The following is a 19,536-nucleotide window of genomic DNA, read 5'->3' on the forward strand; positions in this document are numbered from 1 at the left end:
TTGTTTTTGTCTGCGAACATTCTTCTGCATGTCTTAAGATAAGATAAGATAAGATAAGATATCCTTTATTCGTCCCACAATGGGGAAATTTACAGCCTCCAGCAGCAAGAATGTATGTAGAAAGAAGAAAGGAGAAAGAGGAAAAAAAAACAACAACCATCTTTCAATTAAATACAATATGAACACAAATGGATAAATCACAGTACTATTTACAATTTTCCTTCACATCATTTAATTATTATTATTATTATGATTGTTATTTAATTCTTGAGATGAGAAAGTCTTGAGATGGAGATGCCTCTTGTGTCACTAACCGAAGTAAGTACACGAATTCAGCTCGCCAATTTCAGCATCCACAAGAGAATTCAAAGGGTGTGCATGGTTGTATTCCAGCAGGGGGGGACAAAAGAGTCACTTCCTAACCGCGTGCGGTTCACAACAAGACCTTCACATTCAGTTTCTTCTGTGCGTAAAAGTTACAAGCACCGGAACGAGGCTGGATGACTTTAAGCAGTCCTGTGGAACTCCTCTTTTTAACGTGACTCAGAGTTTGAAATCCAGAATGTTTGTTTCACACGATTCGACAGGTGGATGTGGAAGTGAAAAGTGAGAGGGGAAAGTGGAATATATGTTTTGCAGCTGCGCGAAAGTGGCGTTCATGGAGACTGCGGATTGGAACATGTTGCCGTAGAAGTCCACTGGAGTTCTAGTGTACCAGGATCATTTAAGGTAAGTCTTCAACTATTATCTTTTGTTGCGCATATTATTGAACGCACTGGGTTTATTATGATCTTCCCATTCCCTGTCTTCATTGCAAAATGTGGAGAAAATAGCAGTTAAATTACACGTCGTTTTTCAAACCGTATTTTAAAAAACGCCTTGAAGACAACTGAATTAATGAATAATTATTTGGCTTCATTACCTCACACACGGATTTTTTTTCTTTTCAAAGGCACAGTCGTTTTATGTAGTTATAGAGTATTTATTATAGTTTAAAAATATATATCAATATAAATAATGAAGAAATGTAATGCGTACAAACAGACGTTAGCTAAGGCTGCTAAGGTAGCATGGCTTACTCATGTTCTAAAGTTGCCAAACATGGAATGCTACTGGTTTTATGTTGTATTTTTTTATTGGAATGGTCAGTCAGTTAAATGTAGAGGAGAGGTGGTAACTTACCTGACGACCTGGTGAGAGTGACGACTTTGGCAGTAGGTTTCCATCCACATAGAAAATGCACTTTACATACTGTACACATTCGTACTGTGAGAGTGTTTTTATACTGCAAACATTAATCCAGATGATCCACATTCCACATTACATTAAAATTGTACGCATTTAAGATGTTGTATGTGGCACTATGAAATCAGTTTGTAATTTGTTGTGCTCCTGTAGGATCTTCTCACATGTTCACTTGGATGTGATTACATTCAGAATGAAACTAAGTTCAATGTTCGAGCACGTCTAATTAGTCATTTCCCATTCATGTGTGATCATCATCCTGCAAGAATGCAAGGAGTCGACACGTGGATTGTCAGGTAATGTTTCCTTCATTGTTGCATTGTGTTGTATGACTGGAACTAATCCCTTCAACCGGCTCGCTCTGTAGGGATGTGGTCCTGTTTTTACTTCTCTTGGAGGCTGTGAGGTGTCAACACGCCGCACATCACAGAAAGGTGAGCGGGACCGAGGTTGCACCCAAGTCCAAACACGTGCCATCCACACACAAACACACCTCGGCTCTGCACGTATCATCATAATCATGTCTTTGTTCGTCAAATGCCTCAGAGTGAGAGAACTCTCCTTTTTCCTGCTTCCCGACAAGTGTGGAAAGCTAATAGGAACCCTCCCAAAAAAACGTAGGTGCTGAAGCTATTGTTTCAACAAACTGCCACGAAATCAGCACAAGGGCTAACTGGAGGTTCTGGAAGAACTTCAGCACCTTGTCACTGTCTTTACGTTTTTTTTTGTTTTTTTTTAATCCGTAACCATCCCACAACTGTATAAATAAGTTGCAATTCCTACACTACGGTTTTCATAATGTTTGCAGATGATGTTGTTATCAAATTACGCTAAACTTGTCTTTGTATTTTGAAAACAACAAAGGGAGGCAAAACTGAGAAGGGCTGCAAGCAAACAGACTTCAATTAAAAAACTTAACTTCAAACTTGAAATGCATTACTTTTTTAGCTGCATTTTGATGAGTTTGGCTTCTAAAAATGTCCACCTGAGGAAATCTCATTGTTGTTCTCAATAAGGTCCCCCAGAGGGCAGGGCCCCTGCTCGTCTCTGAAGCAGACCGTGGAGGAATCCAAGGGTCTTGGGGTTCCTGGGGGCCCTGGTCAGCCTGTTCCCTGACATGTGGAGGCGGCGTGCAGGAGCAGAGTAGACCATGTCTAAAGGTCTACCTTCCCCTGCATCCAGGCCACGTCATCTCAGCCTTGAGGCCTTCAGTTTCCATCTATCGGGATGGCAGCCGTCATGAAGGGAATAGGAGACCATCTGGTGGACGCAGGTACTCATATCTTGTGAACATCAAAGACAATTTAAAACTTTGATGCATCTTACAATGTGTGATGTGTTAGGTTTTCATCAACATCACAGCGAGTCTTTAAGAAACCTAAAATCGAAGATGATTTACTCTTTTGTCAAAATGAACATCCATGTTTTTGTGAACATCAAAAACAGTTCTTCAACAAATCTAATTTAGGTCTTTTTTTGAAGCATCAAAGAGAATTAAGTGTCTTAAATGAACGTAACTGGCCCGGTCTCTGAGCCAAGTTCTTCTACTGAGCCAAGGCCGCCCTCCTAAATGCCAAATTCTGCATGCACTAGACCATCAAGGAGCAACCAACAGTCAAAAGCTGTTTTCCTAATCGCTTATAACAGTTACGTGTTCTCTGATCTTTTTGGGAATAATGCCTGTGCTTCATGCTGACCAGTCGGCTCCGAAAGTGACTCTGTATGGCCGTTGCTCTGGGCCACGGGACGGACCCTCCCCCACTTGCCCTCTTCTTTCCTTTGCAAAGCTCCTCTTTCAAGACAGTCCAGGACTCAGACGGTGCTTGGCAGCTTTTTGTTTTGTTTAAACAAATCACGCTGACAGCTGAGCAACAAGGGGTGTGGAGGGGGGGGGGCTGCTGAAGGGGACTTTATTGGCTCTGAAATTAGAGCCTTTTTTTTAGGTTTATCGCTCCAGAACCGCAGCCCGAAGGTGTATATTACTCCAAAGCTACATTTAGGAACTGAGATATTAGAACTTAGGTTGTAAACAGAGGTCGGTTCTTCTCATGGAAAGCTTTTAGGCCAGCAGAGAAGGCCTTGCTGACCACTTGCCTAAATGACTTCAGGAGGATCAGTGCCATCGTCCCGGGCAGGTACGGCTATGGAAGATCTCCGTCGCAGGCTTCCAGAAGTGTGCAGCAGTTTCAACCTGACAGACAGAGACGGTCCGCTGTCCCCCTTCATGATGGCTTCAGGTCCCACCACGGACCTCACATGGAGAGCCACTGGGCGCCGCTCTACCAGCCGGGCCAGATGGGGGTTCCTTCGAGCGGGCAGGGTTCCCGATCCCAGGAGCCGCAACAACAACTGGAGCGACCCTACCAACATCTCCCGGCTTCGTCTTGTGCGGGAGAAGTCAATCGCCACAGAATCTGCGAGCGTGAGGTACCCACGGCCAACTGAATGAACTCATATCATGCTGGGATAGGTTCCGGCACCCTCCGCGACCCTTGTGACCTCATGATGTGACCAGCGAGTGTTGACTTCCTGCAGTTTTTTTTCCCAGAGCTTCCCTCTCTAAAATGACTCTGTGAACTCTTTGAAATGTAACACGGCCCTACGGTTCTGCATAACATCACGAGCGTAAAGTAAATCAGAGCTGACGATTGTTTAAATTGAGGAGTCGGCGGGTCTTCTTTCTTCGTTTCGTTTTTTTTTTTCCGCGTGTATACATAACCTTGGCGTACCCCTTTAGAAGTAAACAGCAGGTCCTTGTAAATCTGTGTGTGTATTTAAAGTAATGATCTGGTGAAGAAGAAATATTAGCGTTATCCCATCCAGAAGGTGGGTTTTCCAATCCATTTTCACCATGTCTTCACCTCATGCTAGCCCATAAACTGCACTTTTATTATTATTATTATTATTATTATGAATTATGTTATCATGTGTTTTTAGGCTTGTCCCGCATCCAGCAAACCCATCAGAGCGGCTCAGTGTGCCACACACGACAAGAAGCCTTTCATGGGTCGACTGTATGGTTGGGAGCCTTTCAGCGAAGGTACCAGAGTGTGCATGTGAAAATAAAATTTAAACAACACAGGAATGTGCTAATGTGAAAGTCACGTGTCATAATTATAGTGAAACACCCACTATTTGCTGGAAATAAGGGGTCGGGAACGACTGAATTGTGAAAACGCGCCAATAATTGACCCCCTAAAGCGGTTTGTGATTGCAAAAAGATGCCTTAGATATTGGCAACACACTTACCACGGAGGGGATTATAAATCATCAAAACCATTTATCTAGTGTGTACACAAGCATGAGCCCACGTTACAGCACAGCGCAGAACACATTTCTATTCATTTATGATGATTTAACATATGTATCTTACTCTTTTTTAAATAATAATTTCAACAATAAATTCATCCAAATCATTTACGCCATCAAAGAATTAAACACAAGAACAACCCAAATATTCCACTAGATGGCGCCAAAGTAATACTTGTTTTTTCGGTATGACGGTACAGTATAAAACATTTTCCAGCATTCGACTTGAATATTTTCCCAAGTCTCTGTCCCAACTGTGCATTCGTTTCCCTTTCTCGATTTGTGATGTGTTGTGAGCACAAAAAACGGCAGAGGAGGAAAGGTTGCAAAAGAAATCTGAGACTACGTGATTGTTGCCGAATATCAAGCCAAAAATATGCTTGCCATTAGTGTATGAAGACAACGTACGGAAGTATGAATTTTTATAATATAAAACTACACGTATAGTTGTGGAGCGTGAATTGCCGCCCAGACTATATTTAAAATATAAATTGTCCATGTTTTTTAGTTGCGGGGGACCAGGACTGCGAGCTCAACTGTCGAGCTGCTGGATTTCGGTTTTACGTGCGACTATCTGACAAGGTGATTGATGGCACGCCATGCGGACCCAACAATTCTTCTGTGTGTGTAGCAGGAAAGTGCACGGTAAGATTACCTGACTTAATTTTATTATTATATTATTATTTTTAATGGTCTTGGTTTGAAAAGGTTTGGACACAGCATCAAAAATGAAGGTGCTCAGATGGGGTCTTGATTGTGGCCACAAGAGGGCAGGATAGTTTCAGATGATTCCTTTGGAGTGAAGCTGAGGTCCAGAGGAAGTTTAGCGTGTTTCAATCCAAGTGGCTGAAACACACCTGCCGCTTTTGGCCCGACAGTTGGATCACAACATGAATGTTGTGGTCCACAGTGGTGCGTTCACATCTGCACCATCCTCTCACTTATTCTCATTTTTCTTTCATTTCTCCTTTGGATTCTCTCAGCTGCTTGAGCCATGGTGCTCAGAAACATCCCCCATTGACTGGCGATAACCTCAAAACATCTGCTGGAATGCGACTAGCAACTGTTCGGCTCATTTCAAATCTAACACTAAACTTTATTTTCTTTGAAGGAACTGTTAGGGTAGCTAGACAAAGGGAGAGTATAATAAATCCAGAATTCAGGTACAGCAAAAATCTAACAATGTTTGTATAATGTCTTGAGGCCTATGAAGTCTGCCTAGCAACAAATGATGCAACCAAGAAAACAATGAGTCCTCGCCTCAGCCATGATGGTTATTCTATCTATCTATCTGTCTATCTATCTATCTATCTATCTATCTATCTATCTATCTATCTATCTATCTATCTATCTATCTATCTATCTATCTATCTATCTATCTATCTATCTATCTATCTATCTATCTATCTATCTATCTATCTATCTATCTATCTATCTATCTATCTATCTATCTATCTATCTATCTATCTATCTATCTATCTATCTATCTATCTATCTATCTATCTATCTATCTATCTATCTATCTATCTATCTATCTATCTATCTATCTATCTATCTATCTATCTATCTATCTATCTATCTATCTATCTATCTATCTATCTATCTATCTATCTATCTCCATCCATCCTGTATCTTAGGAGTGACTCAGTCACTTGAAAACAGTCTCAGAAAGAGAATCCAGTCATGCACAATACCTCATAGTTACGAGGCCGAGGTTTTCCCATGCAAATATTTCTCTAAACGCCTCAGTGGGCTCCCAGTTCCCCTTTAGCCGTCCGCTCACTCTCGCTTCTAAAAAAGCCCCCGCAAACCCTCATCTCTCTCACCCCTCCTTTGCACCTCCTCCCCGGCTCTCTTTTACAAGTAAGAGCTCGTAAGGGATGGTCGGTGGCGTTTTTGGGGCTTGAGAGCATTTTGTAACATTTTGGGGAGAATGCTGTCACTACCGAGCCTGCTGCTCCTGGCGTGCCTCCACGTGCAGGGGAAGCCAAAGTCTCAGGTAGGACCTGCTCTTTGCGTTACCTGTCAGAAGGTTGGAAGAACTAGACCAACCCGTTGCTACGTATGTGTCAGTTGCCTTGGGTTAACTGGATGTCAGAGTAGCTCCAGTGCAGGTTTTCTGTTTTGGTCCACAACTTTGACTTAACTTGTCTTGGTCTCGTAGACGTTATGAAGGTGTAGAAGTAGAGGTGACTCTGTTAGGACTACGGTAGCTGGAATTAGCATGTCACTGCCATTTTAGCTCACCCCTGATTGACTGATGATGTGAGTGCCTGGGGTCGTTCATGAAAGTGTGACCCCCCCCCCCCCATCAACCACCTACTCAGTGGTCGTAAATCAGAAGCTACTTGTAGTTGGAGCGTATTGGCATGAAGTCTCAGAAATGCACTAATACTATGAGGACACTGATGCAGGTTAATCAAGGTTTTGATTTTAATATTGTGAAAATTAGATTAAAATATTACAATAATAAAGAGAGAAAAATATTTTAGTACAATAGTTCAAGAAAAGTTTGGTTTCTCTATATTGCAGATTTTGTGGAACAAATTCGCCAATGTAAAAGGGGGTACAGTATTGCAACTTTGTCATTGTCACTTTTAAGTGCTAACGCCACGTCAAAAATTTTGCTTCAAGATCACCGGCTATCTGGGGCATGTGGGCGGCACATACACATTGAACACAACCTTCCATTTAAGTTGACTTCCAGATTCAGCATCTCGTCAAGTCATCACTATACATTCCTCGATGTTGGCTGGATATTCTCAAAGGAACGTTTATGGCATTTCCAGATGCTATGTCAAAGCTCGCAAGAAAACATTTGATCTTATTCGTGTTTGCGCGTGTGAAGAGCTCTACGGATCACAGCGTGTCCATAAAAAAAATCGCCTTTCACCCCTTGCTCGGAAATAGGTCTTCAAGTATTGCACTGTGGCTCTATTCTGTTTGGTCTTGACAGCATCAGTTTACGTTTTTTTCCCCTTGATAATTAGATTACCGGTACCTTAATGTTCGTCTTGCTTGCAGTGTATCCTGGTTCCATCCCAATAAATCCGACTGAAACTAATAGGGTAAATGTCGGTGGCAAAGTAAAACTAGTTTGATTAATTCATTTCAGTGTAAAACACACAAAGGCGAAAATATGAAGTCCATTAAAAAAAAACAACTAAGTAGATAACACCAACGGTGAATTAATTTAAAAATGTATGAGTTCAAAAAATGCAGTCAATTAAAATAACAGGTAAAATAAATCAATAAAACCAATAGATACAAAATAAATTAAAAGCAAAATAAATAAATCTGCAATAAAAAAAGACTCTTGAACCATTCCTGAAATTAAAAACAGGAAGTTGGCCATTTTGTTTTCAAGCAACCATGTGAGGCAAATTCCAGGGCTTGTTCTGCCACATGACTAAAATGCAAATCTTTTTCTTTTTCCAATAACTCCAAGAAAGGGAGACCTAATAATGGGTCCAGTGGTTCAAGAAAAAAAAATCATTTTGCTTCCAGATTCCTCCACTTAGTAGTCTTTGATTCACCACAGCAGAGCACAAGAACAAATCCAGGTCACGCTAACGTTAGCTCTGTTGTCTGTGCTTAGCTACATGTTTTGTTTTAAGTTTCCTTTTTGCCTGAAGTGTTGAAATAGTCTTGAAAATGCAATTAAATGCCACACGTTTGCTGTATTTAATTGAAATTAATGTGTTTTTAACATCGTTCCCTATTTGAAATAAAAACTACTAGTTTTGGGAAGGAAAGTGTTTCGCACCAAGATACAGTACATATAAGTCCTTCATAGTTTGTATTTTAATTCAACTAAAAACCTTACATTTACTGCTGGTATAATATGTTTGTTTTAAGGACTTTACACTATATAAACCACAAAGCTTGGTTGGTTGTGGAATTTAGGTTTGCTGAGATAGGATTGCTGTAATCCTTCGTCTGAATGTCAGACTGCTTAACTCTGCTATTATTGTTTGAAGAGTATATAAGCACCTGAGGCCCAAGCGTCTGCGAAACTGCAATATTTGGTACGAATGCTAACAAGTAAATTCCAGAACCAGTATCATCCATTCCAGTAATTCAAATCCTTTTTTTCCCCCCCATGAATATTGAATATCAATACCGGTTGGTATCAATATTTGGATCAAACTTCCACATGGTACTAAGAGGTACCGTGTGGGAAAAATACCGGCAGGATTTAGTTTTAAGACCCTCTTGTTTTCAAACTCGACTCCGCTGGTAACCACTTCCAGATGAAGGTGGGCTTCAATGCCGCTTTCAACAATTGCATTGAAACGAAACATGGTTTTGCCATGGTTTTACTAGAGAAAGCATTCAGATGACAGCGAGGAGCCACAAAAGACTGAGAGAAAATAGAAAAAAAATACAAAACCTTTAGGTTTCTGTTTTACAAAGTCACATTCTCGTGTTAGCTTTTTAAGGTTTTACAGCCATTATCAGCAAGAAATTGATACCCCCTCCAAAAGGTTTATAACTACCAATCCCTGACACAAGAAGGTGGCAAGCAATTACTTTTATTTCACTGATACTTTTCTACTCACTTCAATATACTGTCGTAAAAAAACAAAACAAAAAAGCCATTTGGAATCTACCTAAAGTATAGTTGGTCAGCATCTATACTACTGATGTAATTAAACATATTTTAAACAGCACAAGTTTATTGACGTCTTCTTTGTTGCTAAACAAAGCAACCGCTATCATCTAGCATAATTTTTTTCAGGCTTGAGTTCTGTGTCCAACGAAATAAACATTTCTCATTGACGGTTTTGAATGCTTCACTGACATCTTCATTGAAGTGGCTGTGTCGTGCTATGTTTCACTCAAGGGCCCCAGCAGCCGAAGGATGAGAGCGCGTACATTTCCTTACTTTCTGTTCAGCCTCGGCAGATGACGACACTCGAATGAGCACTATTTTTTAAACATTTCTATTCACAGAAAAACTAAATATTCTAAATAACTGACTCACTTATTGCCCTGATTCTGTGCTACTTCTTGATTGATATCAAGAGTATGTTGAAGCTCCGCTTATTGTGAGCGAAATTAAGCTTGGGTCTACATACTCCACATGAACCGACGATATGCAAGCGAGGTGCTCACATTAGACTGAGATGTACTCATTTCTAAGCCGAACAGAGTGGCACGGCACCCTGACATTAAAAACGGATTAAAAGCATATATCAGCATTCTTTTCACACACATATTTGGCCGTAATGAGAGTTACGTTTGCAGCTTAGATAGACATATTAGCCATTGTAACCCATTCATTAGGGGCAAGTCATTAAATTACTAAGTGGACCACAAAATATGAATTTTAATAAGCTGGTCCTGATGGGTATCACTTTCGGTGTGATTTTCTGACTTGATATTTGAAGCAATTCCTCCAGCGTTGGTGTTATTTTATCATTTAGAGAATATTTTTAAGATTTTGGAGGCAGTGAACGGCAGTTGCAGTTGCATAAAGAACTTACTTCATGTGTTTTATATTACACTCCAGTGTGGCAAGAGTACTGTTTGCTTCACCCCGCTTTCTCTTGAGTTTCGTGTGATCAGCAGGATTAAAGATGAGCCACGTCGATATACATTGCACTAGCATGACTGGAAAATTGGAGCCTCCGCCCAGCTAATGAGGGATTGCGCAATCTGAGGTGAGGTGAGACTGCTTGCTGCAGCACTTCACGTCTCGTCCATGCTTTGAAACAGGAAATCCGCAAATTTTCCGATGAAATCGGGGACACCCTTGGATTCAAAGGGCACAGACCGGCGAACCAAACATGAAAATTTAAATATTTCAAAATAAAATATTTTGAAGTTTGTATTTTCAAGATGGAGATGATACTTTGTCTCCTCTGACCCATTGCAGGTTGACATTGTTTTTGTTCTGATGTCTTCAAGCATGACCTTTTTCCATTTTTTTTTTCCCATGAGCAAGACATACCGGTACATCGAATGTCGAATCCTTCAGCTGCTAAGCTACGAATCTATCATGTCGTGGTCACAAAAGTTGAAAAGTTGAGGCATCTGTTTCAACATGATTTTCAGACTTTATGAGTCTTCCCGTAAGGCGCCTCACATGTTTTTGCTTTCGTGGTTGAATGAGATTTCATCGACGAGTCCAATTATGGATCCATAAATCAGGCCGCGTTTCCATAGAGATGTTTTGTTGCCGTCAGAGTGGCCGTGGAAGACCTCGTGTCAGCGTTTGTTTTATGGGGGGAGCGTTTGACTACTGTGATGGTGTCGTGTGAGGTGTGATGGATTTTACGCTGATACGGTTGAGCTGTTTAATGCTTGCCATGTCACTAGCAGATCTTCATTGCTGTGTTTTTATTCTTTTTTCCACTGGGGGACTTTTTATTTGTTGGATGATGTGCTCATTGGAAACATTCAATAGAAATGGACTGACATGTCTTTTAGGTACTGTTTTGTGCTTTGACAAAGTGACGCATCATCCCGCAATCAGGTAATTAGATGACACACCAATGTTCTGACATTCTGTTTCATACAGAGATCCTGCATAGTTGTCTTTATCAAAGATAGCTTTAAAAGAGGAAACGGAATTCATCCACCTTTGCTCCTGCAAAACTGCGGAAAGATGATCAAGACTGGGCAATTATCCGCCTTTGTTTGTTTACACCGAACCCAGTAAACATTGAATATTGCCGCAACTGTGTGCACTTTTACACGGCGACACAGTATCCTGCCATCAGTGACATGACGTCAGCTCCAGTGTCTGTTGTGATAGAGCTGAGTTCAGTTCTGTTGGTAGCTTATTCCATTCGTCTGCAGCATAACAGCCAATTGCCTATTCACCATATTTGCTTTGAGCGCTGGGGATTTTTTTTTTCCACATGAACTAGCTGTCTAAAACTCCTCTCTTGGTGAACCTCACAGAATCCAGGCTGTGATGGCTTTCTGGGCTCTGGGAAGGTGATGGACAAGTGCGGCGTGTGCGGCGGCGACAATGCTACCTGCCTGGTCGTTTCAGGAGTCTTCCGCCACTCTCTGACCAAGATCGGTTACCATAAGATCGCTGAGATTCCACCAGGAGCCACCAAGATCAACGTCACCGAGATGGCCAAGAGCCGCAATTACCTTGGTGGGAATAAAAAAAAAAAAATCCGCCCAAAAAAAGAAGAACAAAGAAAAAGTCCAGACTTTTTTGTGTAGAGTGTAAAAACAATCGTAGCATTTTAGTCTTTATAACTGACATACGCATACAAAAAGAAGTCAACCATATTTACTATATAATTGAAAATAAGCAAAATAATAGCACAAAAAGCCAAAGAAAAAGCTCAGCATGTTTTTTTTTCTGTAAAAAGTTCTATGTGCCCCCATTGGTCTAAACACTTTGGGATTCAGATTGCGTTTGCGGAACATGAATTAAAGCAGACGAAAAACACGTTTTTATCCATCTCTGGTGGGGCGGCCATTTTGCCACTTGCTGTCCACTGAAAGTGACATCACAGCTCACCTGTTTTCTGAATTTGGTCAGGTGACGTTCGCAAGCTGAGCCATTACTTGCTTTGATAAACCAATAGTCCGTGTAATGTTTTTAACCGGTGTTCACCATTTTCTCAAGCAGCTATTGGAATGTCATTTAATGAGAGCCAGAACCCAGTTTAATGGTAAAACCCTAAAACCTACACCGCGACCCCTCCCTCAATGAAAGTGCACACTTTGAATAAAACCACAATCCTTAACCACTCTTTTTTTTTCTTTAATTAAGTTTGAAGTTCTTTGTGAATCAGAATCTACAAAGTTAAAGGTTTCTGTCACGGGACTTCACGACAGCAGTCTGGACTACGTGTGATCTCATTATAAAAGCGAGGCGAAGCAGCATGTGGCTTATTCAAATAAACAATGATATCTTAGTGAAACGTATGTATTCCCACTCAAGTAATATAGAACAACCTGGTCTATAATGGATTTTTCATGAACAAACACATCCCACATATTCCCTCAGAGGGTCTCTTTTTTTTTTAGGACCCTAATGTGCTTCCACTTGATCCAAACCGTCTTTTACAAGTCTAAAGTTACCTTCTTAATGGATTTTTAATGTTCTCTTTTCCTTAATCCACTGAGCCTTGTGGCCAAAAAGGTCTGCCAGTCTAACAGGATTGCGTTAGGTTTTCAAAGTTAGTCACGCACACCTCTGAAGTTGTGCCATTCAGCATCTGACCAATATTTTCCTCGAAATAAAAGTCCCCAACGCTGCACATCTGGCTTATTCTTTGGCTATTTTTGTGACACTTACTCCAAAAGAAGAAAGGAGTATTCTCAATAAGTGCTGTTCAAAAAAGTAAGAGTATATACTGTGATGTAATCGGACATCACTTATTGTCAAAGTTAACCTGGACTAATATCAGCGACGTGTAATGTTACTAAAGACGTTTTTCAAGTTGAATGTTTTTCAACTCATTTCTACACTTATGTTATTGAAATCTAAAATAATGTTGAACCTGCGCTTCGGGTTTGAATTCATATATCCATGAAGTAGAATATTTGTATTTCAAACAAAAAAAAAACGAAATTATTTTTATTTTTGTATTATATTATTTTTTAAAATGTAAAATATTATATTATATTATTTTTTTAAAATAATATAATAGATTTATTTTCTAGAATGTATATATATATATACATATATATATATATAATTTAAAAAACATGTCTTTATACACTTCTTTTCTACTCGCAGGAATTTTCTGTAGCTGTAATTTCCTATTAGGCAGAACAAAAATATTTCAAACTGGGAGTGAACTGTGGCAAGCATTTTTCTCGTAAGAGACGATGCAGTTATTAATGACTGTGTTTCCTGCAGCGCTCCAAAGCCGCTCTGGACGCTCCATCGTCAATGGCAACTGGGCTATTGACCGGCCGGGCAAGTATGAGGGCGGGGGCACTATGTTCACTTACCGCCGACCCAATGAGATCAGCAGCACCGCTGGGGAGTCCCTCCTTGCCGAGGGGCCCACCAATGAGATCCTGGACATTTATGTGAGTTGAGAACACAATTGCACGTACGCAATTGCTATTCATGGACATTTTTAATGGAGGTAATTCTCTCCTTCCCCCAGTTGATCTTCCAGCAGCCCAACCCAGGGGTTCACTATGAATACGTGGTTGCCTCTGAGACACCGCAAGGTAAACAAGACCCTCAGACTGAGCAGCAAGTGGGGCATGACGATTCCCAGCGGGCAAACTCCGACCCAGCCGGTGAGCGAAGGTACCCGCCTCATCGTCATGACAACCAGCCGCCACGCCGTCAACGGGAATACGGCTGGAAGATGGCTGGCACCGGCGAGTGCAGCGCCTCCTGTGGTAAAGGTGAGATGACTCTTTTCATATTGAGCTTGATGGTGTCTTTTCACGGGTGGACCATCTGCATCGTTTAGAATGTACATGTCCGGCTGGTCATTTGTAGGTTTCAGGTATCCCATCTTCCACTGTATACACCGGCTGAAGCAGATCCAGGTCCAGGACGCTTTGTGCGACGACAGCAGTAAACCAGTGCCACAGGAGGAAGCGTGCAACCTTCAAGCCTGTCCGGCATTGTGAGTCAATTGTGTCTTCATTTGTATCTTGTTTCTTCAAACATTGAATGTATTGTTATAAATATTATTTACACTGTACATGCAATATCACATTTATTATAACAAATATATATTGTATTTAATTTGGTGAACAATATTCATTAAATGTACATATTTTATAACATTTATGATACATATTATCTTGTAAAGGGCGGCCCGGTAGTCCAGTGGTTAGCACGTTGGCTTCACAGTGCAGAGGTACCGGGTTCGATTCCAGCTCCGGCCTCCTTGTGTGGAGTTTGCATGTTCTCCCCGGGCTTGCGTGGGTTTTCTCCGGGTGCTCCGTTTTCCTCCCACATTCCAAAAACATGTGTGGCAGGCTGATTGAACACTTTAAATTGTCCCTAGGTGTGAGTGTGAGTGCGAATGGTTGTTCGTTTCTGTGTGCCCTGCGATTGGCTGGCAACCGATTCAGGGTGTCCCCCGCCTACTGCCCGGAGACGGCTGGGATGGGCTCCAGCACCCCTCGCGACCCTAGTGAGGATCAAGCGGCTCGGAAGATGAATGAATGAATGAATTTCTGTTTATTATGTAATCTATTTTATTATTTATTTATTTTTCTATTCTATTATATAAATATAAACGACACATACTGTATTATGTGTGGAAAAATATGAAAAAAAGAATATCAAAAAATAAAATTACTCTGTAAAATATGAAGCTTTTTCTCCGAGTAAAGGCTTGGTCTGTTCTGTAGTTGAGTAAAGCAGAACTCCTAGTTTGCGATTGATTCTTGCCTTTTGTCAGCTGGGACATCGGTGAGTGGTCGGAATGCAGCAAGACGTGCGGTCTGGGTACGCAACAGCGTCAGATCCTGTGTCGCCAAACCTACGCCAACCGCACCCACAATGTGCACGTCAGCCGCTGCGGGCACCTGCAGCGGCCCGAGACCTCCGGCACCTGCCAGACCAAGATCTGCAGCGAGTGGCACATCCGCTCAGAGTGGAGCGCTGTGAGTGTCAGCTGTCAGCCGTGGCAAGGATGATTGATTGCATGCTTCATTCACGATGGCAATTTGTGTCCCCGCAGTGCTCGGTGCCATGCGGGTTGGGCCAGAGGTGGCGAGACGTCCGCTGCGTGAGCAACATAGGCGACAACGTCCCCGACACGGAGTGTAACATGAACCTGAGGCCGGCCCACGTGGAGAACTGCGACATGGGCGCCTGCGCCAAGAGCTGGTTCTACACAGACTGGGGCACTAAGGTATCACACACGTGCAACCACCGTTTTCGTTCACGCTGACTCCATCCCTTTCATCCCGATCCATTTAAAATGAATACAAATGTCCCATGTAAAATGTGAAATGGAAAGAACCCCTCTTCCCTTGCGAAAAGTCCACATTCTGGAAAACATCTGTGCGTGTGACTGATGAATGCACAATGCATGTACAGTCGATGCTGTCTGTATTCGGCTGTACTTGCATGCAATCTGGTTGACTCGGGATAAGATACAGTACTTGGCCAACAATATTAAAGTTTCCTTCCTATTGTGAGCCCAGCTTCATTGTTGTGCATTCTTGATTCCTTCCCATGTATTCTCATTGAAAGTTTCCCAATTTGAAAATTCCCGCAATTTTGTATCCCCACTAGACACCATTTACCACAATTGAGTGGAAAAATGACTGATTTCATAATCAATGGATTTTAATTGATTGCTTAAATTGATTTATTACTGATAAGAGGATAGTTAACAGCCAGGTAATTAACTTAAAATATATTTGTGAACTGGAGAACATTTTTCATGATAATGAAAGTGATTCAGTTTACATTTCCAAAATATTTATTGAAAAGAAGAAGTGCTGGTCATATATTTGATTAATACAACCCCCCCCCCAAAATAATAATATAATAACAATAATTAAGTGAAAATTGCTTCATCAATCTGAAAGTACATTTTTATGATTGATTCATTGAAATTCTTTTGTTTTGTTTTTTCCAACACAAAAAATGTTTCCCTCCCAAAAACACCCAAATCCTGACTGAAAAAAAAAATCATATTCTTTACATCCCATATGCTTTCATAGTTACCCCAATATACCCGCAGAGTAGATGAAGCATCTGTAAGTGTGATGTTTACGGTGAAATATAAATAAACAGCGACTTTTCTTGTAGTGTTCTGCTGAGTGCGGGAGGGGCGTACGAACGCGAGATGTCTTGTGCTTGACCAATCACATCAGCAGCCTCCCTCTGGAGGGTTGCGGCAGCGAGCGACCTCCCGACTCTCAAGTGTGTGACACGGGCCCTTGCGACAACGCCATTGAGTGGTTCACCGGCCCCTGGAGCCAGGTATGAACACTCAACGAGAACGAACACGTGACTTTTCAAGCAACATTCACAAGTTTCGTGTGATTGTTTGCCAGTGTTCCGCAGAGTGCGGCGTGGGCAAGCAGGAGCGGGCGGTGGTGTGTCTCATGAGGTCCCGAGACATGGTTGCCGTGGCGCCCCAGTACGAGTGCTCGTCGCTGGAAAGACCGCTCAGCCAGCAGAGCTGCAACGTGAAAGCGTGCGGGGCAAAGTGGTACTACACCGACTGGAGCGCTGTGAGTGACGCCCCCTTGCGTACCATCACGCGGCATCATCACACACAACCTGGATCGTTTCCTCATTTAATAACAACTTCTTGTCAAAGAAGTCAAACCAAGGTCAAACAAATTGAAGAAGAAAGTGAGAATGAAATAATTAGACCATTGGGACATGTTCAAGCAAGTCGTGTTCTCTAGTTAGCATCAATGGTGCCTTCAAATTTAAAGGAGTCAATTGACCTTTTTAAAGGGTGAAATTCGGCACTTTGCTCGGTGGTGACATGGTGTGTAAACATGCGAACATGGACCACAGGAAGCGAAGGAAAGAATTGTCCCAGAAGTTTAGAGAGAAACTTATAGACAAGCGTGTTAAAGGCAGTGGCATGCAAAGCACACAGGATGCCTAGGGCCACCCACAACCCCCGCCCCCCCCAAAAATTACCCTTAGTCTAAAACCCTATCTATATTTTAAAACCCTACTTTGAAACTCGAGCAGTAGTTTAAAAGCCTACTTTGAAAACCTAACCCGATTTTGAAACCTTAATTTGAAGCCCTAACCCTAGTTTAAAATCCGACTTTGAAACCGCAGCCCTAGTTTCATACCCTCCTTTGAAATGAGCGGTATTTTAAACCCTACTTTGAAACCACAACCTTAGTTTAATTCCCTAATTTGAAACCTAGCCCTTATCGGAAACTCTACTTTGAAATCTAACCTTAGTTTAAAACACTTGATATATCATTTTTTACAGGCAGAAGTATTGCAGTTTCATGAAGGTGGATATTTCAAGCGTAAAAATGGAGAGGTTTATCAAATGTCTCTTTCGACTCCGCGTAGTGCTCTAAAACCTGCGAGCGAGGATTCCGTGTGCGTGAGGTGCGCTGTCTTTCCGAAGATATGCAGTCCAGCACTAGCTGTGAGGAGCGGCTCAAACCTCCTGAACGGGAAGACTGCAACCCCGAACCTTGTGTATCTCAAATAGGTTGGTCCGAAAAAACGCACCAATTGCTTTGCTTGATTCCGACCCCGAGCCCTGTAACATTTCCGTCGCAGACCAGCACTGCAAAGACGAGTACTTCAACTGCAACGTGGTGGTCCAGGCCCGCCTGTGCGTCTATGACTACTACAAGACGACCTGCTGCGCATCGTGCTCTCGCCACCCCCAGAGACACTCCGTGGTCCACAAGGGGCGCAGCTAACACTCATCGGGACAGGAAGTAAAAACATTTGCATGCAGCAAACAATGAAAATCCACTCAACAGATGGCACCAAGTTGAGGAAACGGCCTCTGTTAATCTAGTCAAAAGTTCTGTCCATATTTGTCGGGTGCGTTCTTGAAGACCTTTTGCGGTCTGGGTCCTTCGAAGCTTGCGTGGACTGCATGAACTATGGCGAATTAGGCCTAGCCAAGAAGAACGCCGTAGAAGAAAAGCAGAGCAACGTAGGCTACAAAAGTGTGCTTCGAAGCAAGCCTCAGGGCCCGTCTCCATTGTGAATTCGGACACTGGTGTGTGGTCGAGGCGCGTCGGTAATTATGCATTTGACGGCTATCCAAATTCGTAGGTTGTGTAGCCTACAAATGTACATCCAGCCAAGGATGCATTCAAGAACACTGGGAATTTGGAATTGCCCTATTTTTTATTTAAACAAGTAACTATAGCTAACTATTTAAAAAAAAACTACCTTCCCCTTTTAAGTCATTCGCTCCCAAAGACGTTTTTAAACGTCATTTCAGATGTTTTTGGCTGGTACTGAATGAGTTAACTGTTTGCCCGACAATCTATCTATCTTACTTTCTAATCCCACCGTTATGTACATGTAAATCTAGTTGAAATGATGCTTTGCGTGACAGTTGTCTGTTGGGCTACATCGATTGGTACTATGTACTTGGTTGGAACTCTGACTTTGATGCGCTTTAAAATGTGTGAAATTAAAAGGATTAATTTCCCAGTTTTCTTAAATGCAGCCTCTCTATCTTTAAACTGAACAGCAGAACATGAGTATTCATGGCTTGGCTGTAAATATGTAAATTCGTGTAATTTCGTTTTTTTAAACAGACTTTTCAAGAACACAAATTATTTATCGAATCCCGGTGAGGATGATGTTAAAAAAAAATATATATAATTTTTTTTCCCCGATTGGCTTGTTCCATTGCACCCGAATCCTAAGGTTTAATTTATGGTGGAAGGTCACAGCTCCATGGATTACTTCGCACATTTGCACAATTACATTGCTTAGTTAATTTATTCATCAACCTTACCCCACCCTCCATTCTGAGCACACGTCATGTATATTGATACATTATCCAAAAACCGCCTCAACTAATTAACTGTTGTCCGTTACCTATTTTTAATATTTATTTTTTGGGGGGGAGAAGCAGTTAAGTGAACCTGCATTTTTTGTGGAGAACACTTCATTTTTCATTCATTTAAAAACATTTTTGCATCAATTATACGCTGAGTTCCTCAATTTGTGGGCGGGGCAAGTCCCGAGAACCCCAGCAATAGCAGGGGTCCACTGTAATTGGTATAACCTATAAATTGCTTCCAATTTATCTGAAATTTCATCTTCAAAGGTCACTTGTAAATGAATCGCGATTTTACTGGTACTCTAAAAGATTGACAAGCCAACTCACTAACCAACTTTTAAGTAAGTAAGTAAGACTTACAAGCTAATCATTAGCTAGCTAACTGACTAGCTTGTAAGTCTTCATCCCAACCACACAATCATCAGTGTACGTTGCAATGCATTCACGAACCTATAAATGTGGTGGTTCTTAAAAAGCCTAAAAAAATAAAATCAATCGGTATTTAAACAGCTGTACTGTCTTTCAAAGAAACATTGCACTG

At 41.6% G+C, this 19,536-nt stretch overlaps 1 protein-coding gene across 2 annotated transcripts; it reads left to right on the forward strand.

The window, feature by feature from the left end:
- The first annotated feature begins 401 nt into the window (after positions 1–401).
- On the forward strand, positions 402–19,502 carry adamtsl7 (ADAMTS-like 7). 2 transcript variants are annotated; one of them, XM_052064298.1, is made up of 18 exons: positions 402–729; positions 1,512–1,541; positions 1,613–1,679; positions 2,262–2,518; positions 3,354–3,380; positions 3,483–3,672; positions 4,183–4,285; positions 5,063–5,199; positions 11,467–11,671; positions 13,397–13,572; positions 13,653–13,902; positions 14,000–14,129; positions 14,916–15,120; positions 15,198–15,371; positions 16,280–16,453; positions 16,528–16,707; positions 17,525–17,669; positions 17,741–19,502. In XM_052064298.1, the coding sequence occupies exons 2-18, from the start codon at positions 1,513–1,515 to the stop codon at positions 17,884–17,886; spliced, it is 2,595 nt and encodes an 864-aa protein (XP_051920258.1). In that variant the 5' UTR covers positions 402–729; position 1,512; the 3' UTR covers positions 17,887–19,502. The 2 variants fall into 2 exon arrangements, with proteins under 2 accessions (XP_051920258.1, XP_051920256.1); XM_052064296.1 differs by having other exon boundaries at positions 403–729; positions 3,354–3,672.
- The last annotated feature ends 34 nt before the right edge of the window (positions 19,503–19,536 follow it).

Source organism: Hippocampus zosterae, chromosome 4 (genome assembly GCF_025434085.1).
Source record: "Hippocampus zosterae strain Florida chromosome 4, ASM2543408v3, whole genome shotgun sequence".
NCBI lineage: Eukaryota > Metazoa > Chordata > Actinopteri > Syngnathiformes > Syngnathidae > Hippocampus > Hippocampus zosterae.